The sequence below is a fragment of the Leuresthes tenuis genome, unplaced genomic scaffold (genome assembly GCF_036924035.1).
Source record: "Leuresthes tenuis unplaced genomic scaffold, fLeuTen1.0.hap1 SCAF_3, whole genome shotgun sequence".
Lineage (NCBI taxonomy): Eukaryota > Metazoa > Chordata > Actinopteri > Atheriniformes > Atherinopsidae > Leuresthes > Leuresthes tenuis.
The window spans coordinates 12158078-12178316 of NW_027325357.1; the positions used below are offsets into that span (position 1 = coordinate 12158078).

Here is a 20239-nt window from a genome sequence, read left to right on the forward strand (position 1 = left end):
TGTTTGGCTTCTCAGGAAGTGGTGGACTTTGGTCTTTTACTAATTTCAGTGGATATTACAGATGCTCCCCTCTTGTCATGTTTTTTTCTCACATTAATCAAAGTTGTATTCCTACATTTTTCTTGTCAAGAGTGGGTGCTGATTTGTAAATGTGTGAAATGTGAATAACAACAGTGTCCTGGCTTTACTGTCCCTTGGGATAAGCCGCCACAATAGGAGGACAACAGCAGAGCCCTTGTGCAAACAAAGTGTCCTCGAATGAAGGAGGCGTTTAGAAATTGCTCTTCACAAACAGAATGCGATCCTCTTCTCTTTCCTGCTGCCCCACCAGCTCCTTAAACCCCCTCTTTTCATCATTCTGATATTCCTCCTTTCTTCATCGCCCTTTTCTCATCTCATCTCATGTGTCACTGTACCTTAAAAAACATTTGGCCTAAGCGAAACCTGGAGTAATTAATACTCACCCTTGCTCATCATCAAAGAGCTATGTTCTTGTTTTTACTTTGTTTAGGGAGTGGAAAGAAGAGAAGTACTGGATATGTTAGCGGGAAAACAAATGAGTGGTCAGAGTGGGAAAAGAGAAGGAAAAAAGGAGGGTTTGAGATTGGAGGTGGTGAGCAGAGTGATTAAAATTCATCCCACGGTGCAAACAAAAGGAGGAATGAAAAAGGGGGAGAATGCTGAAGAGAAGAGAGTGCTGGGGGTAAGAAAGATTTGGGTTGAAAAGAAGATTGTAAGCCTCGGCAGATCCCTGAACAGCAGCCCCCTCCCTGAATGACAGCTTTTTACTCGCAGCACAGTTATCCTGTGAGGCACCAGAAAACAAGGCAGGAAAAGAGAGGGAGAAAGTGAAGAGGAGGAGAAGATGCATAGATGAAGAGCAAGAGGGAGAACAGGGGAGAGGACATTAATTATTCGGCAGGCTTTTCCTCCCAAGATTTGCCGAGGCAGGCTGAACAGGGGGTCAACAATTGACTCAATTACAAGACAAACTCACTAAGGGCCCTACAGCACCACTCACCGCAGACCCTGCAGCTCTCGGGCAGCCTGTTGATTTTTTTTTTCTCCCCCTCTTTTCTTTGCCAGTAAATGTTTGCCCCTCTTCAGGTGCCCCTGGCAGACGCAGGATCTCCAGCATACAGCTAGACTTTAACCTTTTCAGCCACTTGCTCTGTTCTTCATGAAGAGCCAGAGGGAAAGAGGGAGTAAGGGAATGAAGAGGCAGATGAAGAGCTAGAAGCCTTCTCTTTGTCAGGCTTTATAGCTTGTAATGAATAAGAAACGTCTGGTGACCCAACAGCAGGGCTTTTTTTTGGCTGTTGCCCAGGTGGAATTTTGATTCTGTTGGGCTTGTAGTAATTAAACTCTTACAGAAACTATTTAAGCTGTTTTATCAAACATATAGGGGCGGTTTTCTCTAGCTATTCACTCTGTTAACAGGAGCATTTCTAGTGTTTATTGCAGGTTGCATCGTAGTTGGTTTAGCACCAAATGTGAGGGCAATTGTTTCATCATGCCGATTATGGGGCTGATTATAACTGAGCTGTGCCGCAGAATGATTGCCAGTCTTTGACTCAGGGGAGACCTATTTAGACTCTATCCATTTGTTGAAAACAAATAAACAAAAAGCTCTACATCTGAAAGCTGACATATTAACATGCTATATCCTTTTTCTAATTAGTACAAAAACAATAAATGCTTACCAAAATGCTAATAGTAATTACTAGGGGGGTGACTAGTTGCTGGTTGGTCACAAAACTTAAAGAGAGACAAACACAAGAATGCAGTTTACGAAAAAGGAAAAAGTGAGCAACAGATTATGAAGTGACTTATTTTTGACATACTGACATATTAACATGCTATATCCTTTTTCTAATTAGTACAAAAACATTAAATGCTTACCAAAATGCTAATAGTAATTACTAGGGGGGTGACTAGTTGCTGGTTGGTCACAAAACTTAAAGAGAGACAAACACAAGAATGCAGTTTACGAAAAAGGAAAAAGTGAGCAACAGATTATGAAGTGACTTATTTTTTTATTAACATGTCAAACAGTATCTGACATTTATCATATACAGCAACCAATTTTTCTTACTTCCACCATAAATGTTAGTAGATTATAGATGGTGTAGATTATATCACACTTTTTTCATAGAGACATTAGCAAGATGGTTGCTGAGAGGCGAGAGTTAACCACAGGGTCTTTGCCACAGTAACCAGTAGAGACTGCAGGAAGCAACTGCACAGAATTACAACTGAACAGAATTATTTATTAGTGATATTTTTAGTCTTGTAAATGAAAAGAAAAAAAAAGTTTGCCAATGCTGGGGCTGAGCAGTATTGTTGACTTGTGCGAAGTTTAAAGATACAAGGTTTTCAGCTGATTTTACAACAGAAAACAAATGAGAGTTTATGTGAGTGTTTACCATTGTTCTGGATGACCCTGCATTGATAATGTTAGACGATACAGTGAGTAATGGGATTTCAACAAAAGGTCCCTGGTCTTTCTTTTGTCAGTCAATAGAACTGCTCAAGCATAGTGCTGCCTGCTCTCTTTCTCTTTCTTTTTTCAGTCTTTCTTATTCCATCAACTTGTTTTTTTCTGTTTTCTTTGTCACTCTCATTTTCTCTGTCTGAGTATTTCTCTGACCTTCTGTCCCCTCTAATTTCTTCCCATTCTGTCTTTACAGAAGACAAAGAAAGGCATGAATACCACACACAGACTTTGACTCACTTGCTGCACAGCAACGTCACTGCCACTGGATCTTTTTCCGTCTCAAGTGAATCATTCTTGTGGTGTTTTAAGTTATAGTGCTTTGAATGCTATATGTAATACTCCATGCTTATTTTCTCTATATTACCAAACATCTTTTCTTTCACATAAATAAATTAAGAATAATGAAAAAAGTTTGTTATTTGAGGCATGAATATTGTATTTATTGCCAGGGGTTATGTTGTTTACTTGTGACCACATCCCCAGAGACAGGTGTTAGGTATGATAATGGTCTTACTACACTTTTTAGGCAGTAACGTGCTTGCATTACAGGTTAAGTGCACCTTGTCATTGATTCTACATTATTCTTTCGAAAATATTCCTTCATTTGGTATTCTAAGTGATGGAGATTGAGGACACTAACATGTTGCTCCAAAATATTGCAAAGTCTTTTCATGGATTGAGAGCTGCTGACAGTGAAACATAGTAATGAATTCACATAATTTTCTTACTCATCAAACCAGTAAGGGGAGCCTTCTGCACTGGCCATTGTTATCAGGACATACATGGTTAATCATAGGATACATATGAGCACACAGAACAGCTTTGTATTGATTGGCAGTGACCCTTCCCGTTAACCTTTTTAAGCTGTCCTCGTTGTCAGTCAGTAATAGCTTCTCATCCGGTAGGTTAAACTGAACAACTTGTTGCTCTATGGATTTGGGAGATTGCTCAAACACAGTCAGACTTCTTGCCTTTATAACCAGACCTGAGAGACATTTGAAAACTAAAAATGATCTTTATTACTTCAAACAGTGTTACATCAGAAATCACGCACAGCAGATTTTTTTTTTAGTACTAGTAGTTTAGAAGTACTCATCTGCCTCTTCAATGAAGATCACATACTTGTAACCTCTGCAAAATGGCGTCAAATCTTGTTTTTAAAAGAAATACAGACTCTGCATAAGGGCCTCTAGTGTTGAATTGGCCAAGAAGATTTGTTTTTAAGTGTTAAAACCTCACGGAAGATCCTAGGTTATAAAAAGACACACTGTGTGTGTTGTGTGTGTGTGGTGTGTGCCTGTTCTTTGTCTTTTGATACCTCATTAGGACTTTTCCTAGTATAATTACCGACATTATTGGGACCGGTTGTCCTCTGTGGGACCAAAGACGTGTCTTAATGAGGTAAAGTGTCAATTGTTGTGCTCTGGTTGGGGGTTGTGCAAAGGTGTGAATTTAGGTTAGGTTAATGTTAGAGTTAGACATGCTAAGGACTGGTAAGGATTACATTTATGGTTTTAGACACATTGAATGGAAATCAGTACAACGTCTTAATTAGTGTAGCTGTGCAAGCTCGTGTTGGTCTGTGCATGTATGTGTGTGTCTGTGCATCTTTAGTAAGCCATTCACTGACTGCTGACGTAAACTGTGCCCTTCTTATTGTGTTTGCCACATCAGGTCGCTGGGCCAACAGCCACCCTCTTTGTGTAGTGTGTGTGTGTGTCTTTGTATACTTGTTTAAATCTACCTGTGTGCACGTTGAACTCTTTTCAAGCTATGTATCAAAGTTTATGTGCAACTATTTGTGCACTGTGTATACTGTATTAATGCATGTATTTGAATGTGTACCAGACAGTAGACAGTGAATGATTGTACGTGCATTTTGTTGAAATGGGTTCCACGCGCATGACTGAGCACTGCATGGAGATACAGAGTGGAATTCAGAGCTGAGACGCAGCAAAAGGGAGCCCCTTCCTCATGCGTGAGATAGGATCAGTGTTTACATGCACAAATGGCAGAAAACCTCCATGATGCAAAACATTTCCAGCATTTTTTTTAATGTTGACTAAATTCTTTTGACATATGTTGACAGTTTATTTGGCAACCATATATCCGACGAAAACTTTAAACATAGCCTAACCTTATTTGTTGACAAGATGCGTTAATATATGACCAAAGGTTTTCACTTTATTTCACAATGCAAACACAATATGATCTCTCGCTATGGATGTATATCTTAATGACAACAATATGTTAACAGACATGCTGGACAAGCAGAGAATTCCATGGTTTTCCTTACTTTGAGGTGGTACCAAAATTATCTCTCAGGCATTTTTGATTCAGAAACAGTTCTTCAGTTTTTCAACAAGGGCCACTTCCAGGAGCTCCTCTAATATCGAGATAAACAAGTTGCTACTTACACTCTGTTGTCAACTTCTATCAACATGTGTAGAAGTAAAACCAAATACAATTATGAAAAAGTTTAAACATTTTCAGTCATTGTTGCCTCTTGCGTCTGAAAGTTCAAGTGTTAGTACTCCAGTACTCCAGCAGTTAAGCACAGACTTTACTATGTTGTATGTGTGATGTCAGAGTTAGTGTTGAAGCTTGCCGACTGTTGTAGGTCTGCTTTTTTTTTATTGTCATTTTTATCCCATAAATGATTAACTGTTTAAGATTTGATGTGTGGAACCTGCAGTGGTTATAACTGAAAAGTCTACTTTGTACTTGAGGGTGACTGATTTCTGGCATTTGTTTTTGAACCTCACATACAGTATTCTAAACATGCTGAGTCAAGTATTCATTGAAAACCACAATTTCCTTAACTTTCTGCATTTCTTGTGGGGTGGCCATGGCTCAGCTGGTACAGTGGTCGTCCATGTGTGTCCACGTGTTGAAGTGGACTAGGGTAGAACACTGAACCCCACCTTGCCCCCAGTATTTTCACTGGTATGTGATTGTAGAGAAAAAAAAAAACGTTGCATTACATTACAGTTACATAGAGTGCACATATCTATAAAGTATGCATATGTATGCATGTATGTATATATATATCATAAGAAGCTCTGTATGAGTGGATCTGTGAATGAAAAGCATATGCATAGTGCTTTGTAGAACCTGTTCAAGGTTTAGAAAGATGCTGTGTAAATTTGGATAATTTAAAACATCAAAGTTGTAAGTTGTTGGATCATCAAAGTTGTGAATAATTACACAATGTGTAATCATACGTTTATCATTTAACAACAAAACGCAATTTCCATTTGCATTCATGGCTTATACATTTGGATTTTTGTCTTCATACAGTATGAACAAAAGCATGGGAAATCAGCATGCAGTTTCGATTAATAATTTCCTACCCTGGAAAATGCAGCCTGAACACAAAGCACATTCTGTAGCCACAGATACAGACACACTGATGCTTTTGGTATCTGCTGTCAGGTCAGATAAAAGTGATGAGCATGTGCCTCTTTTGAGCAGCTTGCCAAACATATGTTGAACCAGCAAAATGGGATATTATTAGGCCACTTTATCTGCACTCAATTTGCATACAAGGGTCTTTTTGAAGCAATGCTTTTTTTCGTATTTTGTTTACTTTCATTATAGATTTTCACTTGTATGATTTCTGTAGTATGAGACATGCACCACAGAAAATAAATCCCCAAAGTCCCAGAAATCCCTTCTTCAACCCCCAGTCTGTTGAAGGTTGAAGAGTTACGATACAGTTATATGTCAGCTCAGCTCAGCTTGGCCCTTTGACTGGACCACCATCCTTGTAACAGTATGCATGCGCGGGAGAGAAATCGAGATATAGACTGAAGTGTGTCTGACACTGTGACAAGGCGAACTGCAAAAACTTCAATACATTCTGCTGCTTCTAGGTGAATTCAGTTGAATGGGGATTTTTTTTCAGATGATACTGTGGTTATAAAATCAGAGTTTTACTAGGCATGTAGTCTGTTTTCAATCACAACAAGTGTTGAGCCATCTTTAGCTGGAAAACACTGTATCAGTGTACTGTTTGTTTTCATTTGCACCATTTTCATTTGATTATTGATCTCTTCTTCTGCGTTGAAAGATCGCAAAGAGTGCTTCAGATCATGTATAAGATTTGCTTTAGGTGTCATGTGCAGTTGTTGTAGTTATTAGCATTAAGAACAAGTAGGAGACATCTTGCTTGTAAGTAACAATGCAAGTGGCTAAACAAAAGAAAAGCCTGAGTGACAGTTCTGAGGTCAGTCTGGGGTCTTAAAAGTAAATTATGTGCTGTGGTCGTACTTTAATGAGTTACAGTAAGTGGCCAAACATTCTTCATGTGTGGGATCTTGAGCTTGCTAAATGTTTTTCCCAACTGAAGGACTGATTTTCACAATCGGCTTCAAATGAATTCCTGATATGTTTTTGATCGTAAGTTTGTGTATACGTCATTATTTCCTCCAAGCCCATGTGTCTGTGTGTGCGTTAGGGGCTGAGCTCCTCACCCCTCCAGTTCACAGCCAGATGATTAGCTGATTTGTTGTCTTTTAGTTATGCTAATGCCACTTAATTACAGCTCTGGTGGGAACTCCAGACTCTTTCCCTTTGCTCACACACTCATACACATGCAAGCTTAAGCAGCTGTACTTGGGCATTGCATCAACTTCCACTCATTGCGGATGGCCTAACCCTCATCCAAACAGAACCTCAGTTCACACCTTGCATCTAACCCCAACCTGGAATAAATGCTGCTTTGCCTCAATTGGACCAGGCTTTGGGAGGAGTACTGGTCCCGGTGAAGTTGATGTTTATACCAGAAAAAAACTCAAATACACTTTATTACTTCTCACCTTCATGTCTCTTTCTGTCCTTCCCTCTTTTGTCCTCCCTCTTCCCGTCAACTTCTCGTTGTCTTTCTCTAATGTGCATTATCTTCTTTTTAGTCCACGCTGTAAAAATTTCTACTTGGCAGATATTGTTGGCTGCTGCTGTCAGCAGCATGGCGTCAGTCAGTCCTGGGATTTCAAAGATGTAACTCAATGTGTGCCTGTGCACACGGTTGTGTCTGTGTGTGCATGTTGTATGTGTTTGTTTAGTTTGTAGACTCATCAACCATGACTTTTTTTTTTCCCGACAGCGAGTGAGAGTGCCGCCCTGCAACTGCTCGGCCAAGCTTTTCATTGGCTCAGAGAAAGTGTGCATGCATATGTCTGCGTGGGCGCTTTTGCTCATGTGTCTCCCCAAGTCACATGCTAAGCTCCAAACATCAACTCAGGGATCCCAGCCAATTAAAAGCTAATGCTGGCCCGGATTCCTTTCTCCTACCAACATCTGGGTATTAAACTAAACGTCTGCGATATATTAGTTATGAAGTCAGCAGCTATGAGAAGGACCACACAGGAGGAGTGCACATTTTCGCCTACAGTCTTGCTCTGTTGCTTATTCACTGTGTGAGTTGATGAGGTTTGTTTAACTAAATGGCAAGCAGAATGAAAAAGGAGATCATCATTTTCATCCCTACTCTTTTGCATCAACACAAGTGTCAGCAGATTGCACCAGTCATCACTTCTTGAATGATTTATCATTCCGTTCAAATTTACTGTGGGCACAACTGGAGAGGCGTAGTTTCTTTCATGTTATTTCACATGTTGACATCTTTGTAAATTCATCTCACAAAAACAAAGACAGTACAGTAAAAGTGTAGGAGGGTTTTTCTTTTTGTACTACATGAGGAGTTGTGAACAGTAAGCACATTTACACGACACTAAAAGAAACAAATGATCGTGTGAGTCCAACCATAATCAGGACCTAAAAATGCATGTAAACACGTTACTCTGACCAAAATTGTACAAAAATCTTTCTTCTCCAAACCAGGCTAACACACCCAGATAATGCAGTTAGGTAACAAATCACTCCAGCGTGTGTATGCTCAACGATACACAAATGAGTTTGTGAACTATGAACATGCTCAAAAGTTTACTCTTTTTGCATCTTTATGTAAAGAAAAAAATATATAGTAATACAGCCAAATTCTCAAAAAATCTGCTCTCATTCACATATTTTCTTTTGTCATATGACTAAACGCATCAAAAATTGTGGCTCAGAATACCCCATTGAGACTATGTGTCAACTCACAGCCCCTTAAGGCATTTCCACAGTACAAACTATTACCATAAAGACAACACATGTGCAGTAATTGTGGCTAAACTTACAATGATCTCCACAGTGAAAGTTAGGAACAGCAGAATTTTCTTGAACTATATCTCACATTGCTGTCATCTTGGCGACATACCTCATTGATTCTGCCCGTGAGTGTATACTAGGACATCGATAGTGGTCTAACTAGATGATCAGGTCAACCTTTAACCGTAGCTCGATTCAACGGCACATGTAAATGCACTTACTGAGAGGAGGAGAAAATGGGAGCAGACACTTGGAAAAGAATATGGGGGACAGGGAGGGGGACGGGGGAAGGGTGAAGTCAGGTTAAGGGAAAGCACATGCTTAAAAGTGATGATAAAAGACCGTATCACTCACAAACACACACTGACGTGCATAGGTGTGCACATTTAGTCATACAACTATGAACTGATGAAGACATGTCTCCACATGCGTGTTCAGCTGCGGGGGCAAATTCAAGTACAGTTTACATGCTGCGTTGAAAAAGAGGTTTGCCGAACAACATAATTTGTTTCTAACTCTGCAGCCCATGTTCAGAGGGTTGTATATTCCATTTATCATGGTTTCATCTTATAACATCGAGTGAAAGAGCTTCTGTTGTACTACAGGGAAGCAATGTGAAAATGTCACAAAAGTTTTATTTTAACTTAGCAGAATTGTTGGCTGTAGAGTTGGATTGTGGGTACTGTAGGCACCATTTTCTGATAAGAAGTAAGAACACATCAAATAAAAATTACATTGATTGGCCCGAGAGTCCCATTCATTAAAGTCCAATGGGAATTGCAATTCTGGAAAACCTTCAAAAGTGGTTTGAATCCAGTTTTGGCAATCAGATTTTATTTTATTTTAATTCCTTTATTTTTTTTTAGGTTGAGATATACCTGAGATATTCAGTGGCAGGCTGCAATTTTCCAACCAGCTCTTTGTCTTTGTAACATCAGCAGGTGAGACTGTGTATAAACATATCAGCAAATATTCTGGAGCATTTGCTGCCACTTTGAGAGTGTGCTGGTAAAAATCTGTGCTTTCTACTGACCTTTCTGATGCTATTTTTCGCTCCCTCCCCATCATTGTGGATACATACACATACATGCAAGAAAGAGTCTCATCTGCTATTTCCAACATGTTGTAAAGAAAACAGAAGTTGACCTTTCCTATGAACTTACACCCTGTAGTATGTGCCCTCCAATCCATGCATATTGTTGTCGAATGTTATCCCCTGTACAAGAAAGACCTTTAAACTAAAAGCTAAATGCAGAAAAAGAGAGTTTAACAAATTCCACAATGCTCTCTCTTGATTAATCCTGTCTGTTCGGTTTTATAACCGTGTTGCCTGTGTCATATATCTTCTTGTTTCCTCTCTGTGAGAGCCTCTCAGAGCTGTGGTCACTGTGTTCGTCTGGTGGCCTACAGTCTTCGTCTGCTGCTGTCATGTTCTGAAGGGACTGAGCTGTGGTTTCTCCCACACACCGAATACAAACACACGGGCACACATAAACACACAAATGTACACTCATACAGTGTCTGTTTTTCTGTCTCTTTTTGCCTGTCAGCCACACACATGCATTGCGTATCCACTCCACCACACACACGCTCTCCACCTCCATCTCCAGGAGTCTCTTTTTCCTCACGAGTTTTCCACCTCTGCTCTATCCTCCCTCACTTCCAGCTGTGTTATACAGTAAAGGAATATAAGTAGCAGCAGGCAGCTATAAATATGTCTGCCCACCCAAGACTGTTAGGATTATTATTTTTCTTATAATCACTGCGGTCTTACTATAAACCAAAGAGATTGTTATCTGGTTTTTGTTCCCGGGTGTGGATCTTTGTGTCAGAGGTGAGCTGCCAGTCTTAGTGAATTTTTGCACGGGACATTTTATTTTATCAGGTAATCAACTGGAGAGTAACATTCATTCTAACTGCATCTATGATAGTATAGCCTTAGCAGTGATGGGTGGATTCACACAGAAGATTCGCACCAAGAGAAAAAAAAATGAGGTAGAGCTAAAAAAGAAGGGAAAAGCATCAGCTGATTTTCAGGAGCCTTGGTGAAGGTGAAGAGGAGTGTTGAACTTACAGTGACAAAGCTCTGTTGTTGTTTTGTCTTGAAAATGGGGGTTGGGCTCCTTCTTGTTTATAGATGAGGCATTTCAGTGTAGTTCTGCCTCTACCTACAGCTGGAAGCCAGCTGCATGAATCAACCTTCCCTCATCTGCTTTATCCATCCATTCTTCTCTCCCTCCTGTTCCTCCCCCTTGTTTCCTCTGCTTCTCCTCCTTAAAAGGAGTTCAAAGAAATACTTGTGGTTGGGGCTTTACCTATTTGAAACACAGGCAGGCAGAAGATATGCAAAAGTAGTAAAAGAAGAAGAAGGAGGAAGGCAAGACAAGAGTATGATACTTTGTCGAAAGAGGATTGAGAAAGGTGTATGTGTGGAGAGGCTAGAGGTAAAGAAAGAGGAGGGAGGAGAGGAGTGGGCTACAGGAAACCACAGGTATGTGGAGGATGGCGGGTGGGTGGCCTAGAGAGAGGACAGAAAAAAAGTGGGATTATGAGAGAGTGGAGGAACAGTGAATTATGGGGGAAACTGAGGATGAGGGAAACATGCACACATCTGTCGGTAGCAGCACATCTGTCATCTTGATAGAGCTGTTGGTTGTACTGACAAAAATTAACCGACAAAAAATCCTGTAAGAAAGTGAAGCTGCTCAGCGGCATGCTGTACAAACCAGTGCTTGTAGAGGCAAATGAAAACAAGGAGAGGTGAACTGCTTCTAATCCTAAAACAAACACTGATCAAGTCGACAGTGATAACAGTAATCATGATTGTGCAGCTCAGGGAGTAAATAGTATTTACTGCACCAAAGTTATGTCTGTGTGTTTGGCTGGATTTTACCTTACTTACTTTGCCCCAGACCCTTCACAGTTATTATGTATATAAAGTTATGCTCCCAGGTTATCTATATAAAAAAAAAAAAAATCATCAAGGTCTCGATGCCTCTGCTTGGTTTGCTGTAGTTTTTCTGTTTAGGGTTTCCCTCCCTGTTTGTTCGGATGTAAGTCAAGTTGAGGTGCCGTCACTTGAGCCATCTAGTGTCTGTCATCGGTCACTCTGAATGTGTAGAAATGAGGGATCAACGTTTCATTCTGCTATTTCCTTGAGTTAAGAACGCCAGCAGTGAGACATCACCACCTCGACTTCCTGTGTTGTTTACACTACAGGGATACGCAATATCAGCTGTAGTGTGAATCATTGAGGCTGAAACTGAAGTTTGTCTGGTTTCAAAGATTCATATATCATGCAACAGTGACTAAACAACTTTGTAGTCTTCTACTCTTTTTCTACTAGTTTTATGCAACTACAGGAGAGAAAATTTAATTCAGTCAATTAACTGAAAATCTGGAAATGTTTTATCACTTGTAAACATATTTCTCTCAGTGTTAATGTATGTTGTAAATATTGTTGTAACCCTGTAATAAAGCAGCCACATGGGACATTTTTCTGCACTTTGAATTTTCAGTGAATGATTTTGATTTGTTACTAACTTTTAGAGCTGAGTATTAGCACCTTAATAGGATGTAAACACTTCCCCCACCACTGAACATCATCCCTTCTGTAAAAGAACACTCCCATAAAACCACTGAACGAAAATGCTGATTTGTTTAACAGATAGATATACTCTATGGAAGACGAATCATGTGTACTTACAGTACTGTGTGTGCAGTAAATCACAAAGATGATGGGTAAATTTTCCTCATGGTAAGATGTCTGACTTATTTTCACATAAACAACAAACAGCAACACCTATGTAACACCTTTCGACAGATCTTGATTCTTAGGGCTTCAGAAGAATGGCCGATAGTTAGCTGTTTTCTACATAATTTTGCTTATTAAACAAGTGCTGTGTGTATACGTAGGTGCACGTGCCACATATAGTTGAAAAGTTGAGCTTCTTCTGATGCAGTTGATAAAAGCATTTTACAATAGTTTGACCGCATAGGATACAGTCGGTGCCAGAAAAAAATGGAGGCACTTAAAAAGTCACCTAAAAAGCCCCCTGGTAATCCATTAATTAAGTCTTTTTTTCATTGAAAGATGTCCGAATAGTCTAGTCCAGTAAAGAAAATGTTGTAAAAAATATTTTAAAGGACTAGACAAAGTTTCTTCAATATATTCCCACAGATTGTTATTGGATCATCACATAGCCAGCAGCTGTGCCTCCATCACATATCCGCTCTCATAAGTCCAGTTTTTAACATTCTTGTTAAAGTCAGCTGGAGCTCTCCTGTGGGGTCCACAGGCTTTGATAATGAACAAGAATAGTTCAAAGAGGGCCTTACCTTCAGAAAAACCTGTATAAAATATTGGCTAAGACATCAGTATGTAGTCTGATTTAGTTTTCCAAGTCTTATATGTCACAACTGCAGTCATCTACTATGTTTAAATGTTTGAATATCTTTTTTTCACTGTGTTCAAACATGAGCAACTCAGACCCAGTAATTCTGACAGGGATGGAGGGGAAAAAAAAAAGATTTCTGCTCACATGAGAAACCAAAATATATATTCCACGAATGGGCATTTTAGGCAATTATTTCATGAATGAAAAGTTGTTAAAACCTGAAAAACAAAACATTTTTTGTTGTGAACATTTGGAATACATAAGTTCATTGTAATGCTCCTGTCCTCACAGCTGAATCAAGGTAGCACATTTTGAAATAACCTGTTGTCTAAGAATGGTTGTTTTACTTTATAGTTCAGAAGATTTAAGGTAAATCATTAAGGAATAAACTTTTTCTTAGTCAAATACTTAATTGGAATTGTGAACGCTGGCTGCACAGTTTGGAGTGACACTGTATTAATTTCACCACACTGGTATTGAAATGATTAAACAAAAATACTCACCGTCAAGCTCTGCTTGTTTTGTCTACCAAATTTACAATATGATTTAAGATTTAATATTATGGTTGGTATCTTTTGAAAATGTCAGCCACAGACATTAAACCATTTGAATCAACCTAAAAATGGCTGTTCATAAGTAGATATGACACTAATCTTCCCCTGCTGTAAGTCAGTGAGTGGGGCTTATTGTACATTGCAGTGATGTCTCCATCCTTGTGGCCTTTCAGTGGTCACACCATTGGTCTCCATCACGTTACAGCAGCTGTGAGGAATTCACAAAGTCTGGATAAAGGGGGTAAAAAACACAGGGTGGGGGTTCTGGGGAGAGGCAGGAAAGGAGGAGTCTGTAGTGGGTGGGTAGGCAGGGGGGGGGAGGGTTACAAAAACAAAGGCAGAACTTAAAAACAAAGTTTACCACCGAAGCAAAACAACAGGGCCAGAAAAAGTTGGTGTGAGGGGAGAGAAAGAGGAGGACAAAATTGAGGCAGAAAATTGCGTAGAATCCGAGCCGTGGTTGGCTGGTGGCCTGAGCCACGCCTTCCTCCCCCCTCCCTCCCTCGCTCCATCTCCAGCCCTAACACAACAGAATCCCCCACAAGCCCAGCCACATCAGGAACGGCTGGCTACATTATAGCTGCCATTATCGTCTCTCAAGTCATAACAGCCAGAGAACACCCACCTCGACTGCAGCTCCGCCAGGAGGGGGAGGGGCAAGGTCGCTGGAATGAGGGAGAGGGAGGAGGCAGCGGGGGAGAAGAGGGAAAAGGAGATAGTCAGAGATACAGAGCAGTGAAAAAGGCAGAATGAGAAGACGGCAGCAGGGAATGAAGGCAAGGGTGGGGGAGAAAGACGGGAACAAAATACTTTCAGATGGGTGTTTACACTGCATGCAACAAGCTCCAAAGATGTGTGCTGAGTTTTTTGGGGGGCTTTTTTGGTGTTTAAATACTTTCTAAGTAATAGATTATTAAAAAAAGAAGAAGAAATAAATTTACACACACACAAACACACACATTCCCATCTAAGATTAAAGGAGAAATGAGGTTAAGAGGAAAGGGTATGTCATTACATGCCGCTTTTTATTTTAGCTGAGGAGGGAGAAGGAGGGCATGTGTGAGCCCCAGTTTAAAGTTACACCCAAGAGAAGAGAAGTGTAGAAGTAGAGCGGAGCAGAGCCGGATCAGACCTTTTGTCTGACATGACCAGTGACCTGTGTAAATTTCTGTCCTCTGTGGAGACTTCCTCAGAGGGAAGAGGATCAGCGCGTTATGGGAACGTCACAAATGGCCAATCTGGGCAAGCCCAAACAATGTTTCTCTTTGTATACCACAAACACAAACCATCACCTGAGAGCTGAATCTACTGGGACAGATACGCAGCAAAGACTATTAGTGTAGTGCAGTCTTTACCTCCACCATTCATAGTACTGTTAATGTAGAGGATTTAGATTAAAAGAGTAAACAGTTACACCAAATGTTAACCTGTTTTGTGTGTTTAGTTGAGAAAGCGGGGCTCGGCAGGCATGCTTTCAATCATTCGACTTTTCAGGATGTCTGTTGAAGACCAACATAAACAACAACTGTCATTGTCCCAGTATGCATGCACTGGAGAGGAATCAAGTTATTGACTGAAGTATAACCAACAATGTTTGTACAGTTTCTGCAGCTTTTTCTGTTCTTTTCTTCCTTTTTTTTTCTTCGGTTTTACAGCAGAAGAACGTAGCAGGGACTGAATTGAACAATTTCATTGTTCTGATTGGGCAGGCGTCAGAAAATCACCAATTAACGAAATGCAAAATACAAATGCAAAAATTCTGGATTATTTTATGTCACTGGATTATTTAATTCACATTGAGATGCATCTTTGAATAGAGAAATTTCCACACCTAGTTATTTGTGTCCAATCTTGCACGACTTATAAAATTAATAGAATTGATTATAGAATTAATCAAAATAATGCACACAACATGGCGCTCGCCATCACTTTCACAAGCATGTCTGAATGAAGCTGCGAGGAACATAAACACAAAAGTGACAAATAGATGTATTCCATCTCTTTAACAGATTTATGAAGCCATTAACGTTCCACATCTCATGTCTGAAAAGACCTTAAGTAAAATGTATCCATCTCGCAGGCATTTTGTGCTGCGTGATCAGCTAAGATTATTCCAGACATAGCAGCACAACACGATGTGTTTGTGCATGAATTCGCTTACCGAGTGACATGATACATTTACTGCAGCAGGCGTTAACAGCACAACCGTCACCACTGGCACGCTGAAGACGACTCGCCACTCTCAACAGGACACAATCCCAAAGCTGAGTGCAAACACATTCATTTAAAGCCTGTGGGTGCAACTGATACAGATCTCTGTCATCATGCTCACACTGTTTGGAAAAATTTTGAACTGGGGTCCAGCGGTCATAAAATTAGTATTTTATGACTGCATATAAAAAAACATTTGTGGCTGGTCTTCAGTGAGTAGTCAGCCATTTGGCATGGAAAGCACTGGACTGCTGGGGATGAATACATGTAGTGTTACATCCCTACAAAACAAATAATTATGTAACAGCAAAACCTTATTGTTGACTCATTAGAGTAAAAGTGTGTTTTATTGCTTATTAAGTCAAATGACAATCTGTAAGATTATCTCTCTCTCTTTATTTCTCATTTCAAAAGGGACTCAGGGTGTGGTTTTAAATCCTGCATCTGTAAATGTTTGATTCCCTTAACAGAGGACCAGCACCCAAATCCTCTGTTGCGGTCAGTTTCTCCTTCTGAATTAGAGATTTTTACAATGCGGTGGCTCGGTTTCTGACAGTGAATGAGTAATAGCCCCTTTAGAATTCAAAACCATATTTAATGTGTTAGTGGCAAGCTGTGATGGTTTGGTTAGTGCATAGGTACAATGTAGTGGAAATTCATTAGATCATACCACAGTTGGGTAGCTCAAAATATCAAGCAATTTAAGTTAGCTCATCTAAAAGTAAGAGAAAAGAGTAAAAATAAAGTGCAGTTTCTAGCATTAATTAAGTATTACTGTTTCCCTTAATGCTATATTCATGCTCTCAGTAGTTCCTATTTTGTTCTCTGATGTATGATGATGTAGAGGATCGTGTGTCCTTTTTTTTCGCACTTGGGATGTTGCTGGGTTAGCGGAGTGTTTGAATGGGGTGGTTTTGGGTAGAGAAGGTGGCTGGACGTCCTGTCCTCATCCTCAGCTCCTTGGTTGCTGCCCAGCTTGATGTGCCACAGCACTGCAGACTTGTTTGGTCACTCGTTTGATTTATGGCCTTGGGGTTTTTAATATGCTGCTGCCCCATCACTCTCAGACCCAGCACCACAAAATTACACCAGGGAGCAAACTCCCTCAGAGTTTCTATCTAAAATAGCACAACACCTGTGTCAACACTGTTTATGAAATCATTCACCCGTTCATGCTTGATTACATATAGTAAATCCATATCTTCAAACATGCATGCTCACATACAGTATAAATGCATGTATATTATTCTGTTATGTATCACTAGGTGTTGCAATAAATCCTACTTTTCTCACTACACATTGTTAATTTTTTACTCAGGCTACAGGTTGTGTTGCTCTTTAACTATGTGACCACCAAGACACACAGAAATAAAAATCTGAGGAGACAGTGTTGCCCCGATTATGTAAACGTTTTTCTGTTTACGTTTTTCTACACAAGAGTTAGCTATGCACCCTGGAAATTAATAACACAAGTTTCGTGTGGACATGGAGCTACAACAGTAACACTCTCATACTTGCTGCCTCCCTCCCAGGGGAAACACTAGGAAACTTTTTTTTTTATTCCAGTTTGCTTATGTGCACGTGGGCTCATACATTATGCATTTTTAACCTGTGATCCACAACTGTTTATCATGTGCATGCACACACACACACACGCACACACACACACACACACAAAACATACATATTTGCTAGTGCAAACACACTGGTCCAGAGCTCTTCTCAATCACCTGCCACTGGGCTTACACAGTATAAACTGATTCACTGCACTGTCCCTGTAAGCTTGCTGGCCACTGGATCATTATGCTACCCTCTGTCACTACTGACAGGTGTGACAGTTAATGTGCACGTGTGTGTGTACGTATGTGCATATCTGGCTGTCTGGGGGTCCCCCTTCTTGGTATTTATTAGTTTTGGACAGCTGAGGTACTCGGCAAGATCTCTATTTAGCACTTCCGGCTAATTATCACACACACACATCCAAGGCCTGTGCTGAATATGTGCAGTCAGTCCTGGACCGCCCACATAATTTAGCCACTTGCTAACTGTCGCACCACATCCCCCCTTTGGTGGCTTGTGGGCTTAAATAGGTCCCTGCTGCCCTTTTAACACTTGTGCTACCACATAACAGGCCTGGGAACCCGTAACACAGAAACCATAGAGCTTTCATCTGCAGCAGACAGAAGCTGTCCCAGTTTAGGTCTGAACACTTGTCACATAAACTGAAGCAAAGTGATATTTTGTTTTCCCCACGCACGACAATAATGTCAGACTTTTAATGTTATCTAATCAGAATGTAGATATAGCAACATAGATTAAAAAAAAAGATAAGCATACACAAGCATATTTGAATTAGATAGTTAAAGATATGAACACAAATAACATTAGTTTGTGTTGGAGGGGGCGGGGGTTAATTACCTTTCTAAACACCTAAAAACCCACAGTCTCAGCTATTAGTTCCTGCACTGATGTGGTTTTATATAATGAGCAGGTGCTTGTTCACAAAATCTCTCTGCTGGAATTACCTTACACATACAATTCTGCTGACAGATACCCTCTCAAAATGAGTTTTCGCACAAAAGGCTGCTTTGTTTCGCTGTCATTTTTGTCTGTGTTGCTAGCATCCCTCAACTTTAGTCTTTTCAGCTTTAAGGCAAAACCTAGATTTTCCTCTATGAGATTGCTGATCACTGATCAAAGATACACATCTGTCTGAGAGCATTGTTAGAGGTGCAAAACTGTTAAGCGTAGCAATATTATAGAAGAAGCCACTAAATGTTATATAATGTTAATATGCACAACTGTATTAGAGTACATCAGCATCACCACATGAAATGCCATTAAAAATTTCTTTGACCTGTACAGTCACTTCTGCTGCTTCTTCGAATTTTATGATTCACTTTAAGAAAACAGCTTTTTAAAAGTAACTTTTGAGTCATCACATACAGATTCATTCTGTGTTAAGCGGCCTGAAAAGATTAACTCCTGTTTGTGATTTACGAAGCCAAAAGCCAACACATTTTATCTTAGAGCAGAAAGTATATTGTTGCCCTCTCTAGAATCCTTATTGTCTTTTTAAATCTCTTCCTAAGCACACTATTGAAAGTATCTTAACAAGATACGTTTTTCTTGCTGTAAAACCAAAAGTGAAACCTCTGCATATGAAATGCATATGAAATGCTTTGACATTATAGTGTTAAATTGTGCTCTGCTTGATTTTCTCTTTTCATATTATTTATACTTTTAAAGCTTTTTTTTAAAAAACATTTAATAGAATTTAATTTCTAACCCTTTTTTCTACTTTTACATTAGTGATGGATTTAGTATTTTGAACTGATACTGTTTAAAATAAGTATGACTCAAGCTTCTCAGAGTTTATTTTGCTCTTCGTCTGTTTTTCTTGGTTTGGTTTGGTCTGTTATTAACGTCCTACGTATTTTTTCTTTCTTTTTTTTCTCCAACCACTATTGTTTGCATGTATTTGGCTTTTCTTTCTGGTAAAGTTTAGTTTTGTTTGCTTGGGTTGGCTTTGTTTGGTTTTACCTGGTCCTTGTCTCTCTGTGCCAGGTCCAGGCTGTAAGGGGCGCAGTAGGTCCCGGAGCTCCGATGCCAGTGGACATGCAGCCACATCAGGGGCTGTATTACTATGAGACCTCACCCAGCCAGCCCCCCAGAGGGTAAGACAGCAGTTAACATGCTCTTTGTGCTCAGTCGTGGTCTTTAATTTTCAGCAAAAATGTTTACCTGCAGCTTCAGTTTAAACCTTACTTTATATTCTACAATGCAGTATATAAATAACACGAAGACAGGTCAACAGGCCAACATGTCTTCGCCACACAATCTGTTTTTAGGAAAAATAAATCTACGTGGTTCATTTATCAGTAGTTATTTATTTATCTGCTGAGAACTTCCGTGCATCATCTCCCCTCCACAGCTTCATTACCAGATATGAGGTTAAAGCAGTCTAGATTAAGATTTTGGGAATGGTATAATGACGGCACTCATGGAAAGTTTTCAAACCATTTCAATTTATTTACATTTTATTCTTCCCCAGTCAGTCTAATTTTTTTTCAAATCATCAATCTGCTCATAAATCTGCACAATGACAAATAGTTTTTTGATTAAAATGAAAGACTCAATTCTCCGATTTACATAATTTACGATTTACACTATTGTTCAGAACTTGGTGTTCAGTTTTCAAGTCTTTCAACTTCAAGTCTTTTTTAGAATGATGCTTCAAGCTCAACACCTTTCTTTTGAAAGTTTCTTCCATTCTTCTCATGCACAGCCATTTTTAACCCCTTTCAGAGATGCTTTAGACCTTATGGATTCAGGTATAAACTCTGTCTGGGTCTTTCACAGAGTTTTCATGAAGCTTCTCCTGTGCTTTTTTGGTGGTATACTTCAAGTTTTTATCATGTTGAAAG

The 20239-nt window shown here is 39.7% G+C and overlaps 1 protein-coding gene across 2 annotated transcripts in view; it reads left to right on the forward strand.

Annotated features, from left to right (window-relative positions):
- gli1 (GLI family zinc finger 1) overlaps nt 1-20239 on the forward strand; it is a 54111-nt gene that overhangs the window by 20042 nt on the left and 13830 nt on the right. For both annotated transcript variants that reach the window (XM_072381827.1, XM_072381828.1), the window contains exon 2: nt 19380-19489. In XM_072381827.1, the coding sequence (XP_072237928.1) occupies nt 19419-19489 (71 nt within the window). In that variant the 5' untranslated portion in view covers nt 19380-19418. The remainder of the gene's footprint in view (nt 1-19379; nt 19490-20239) is intronic.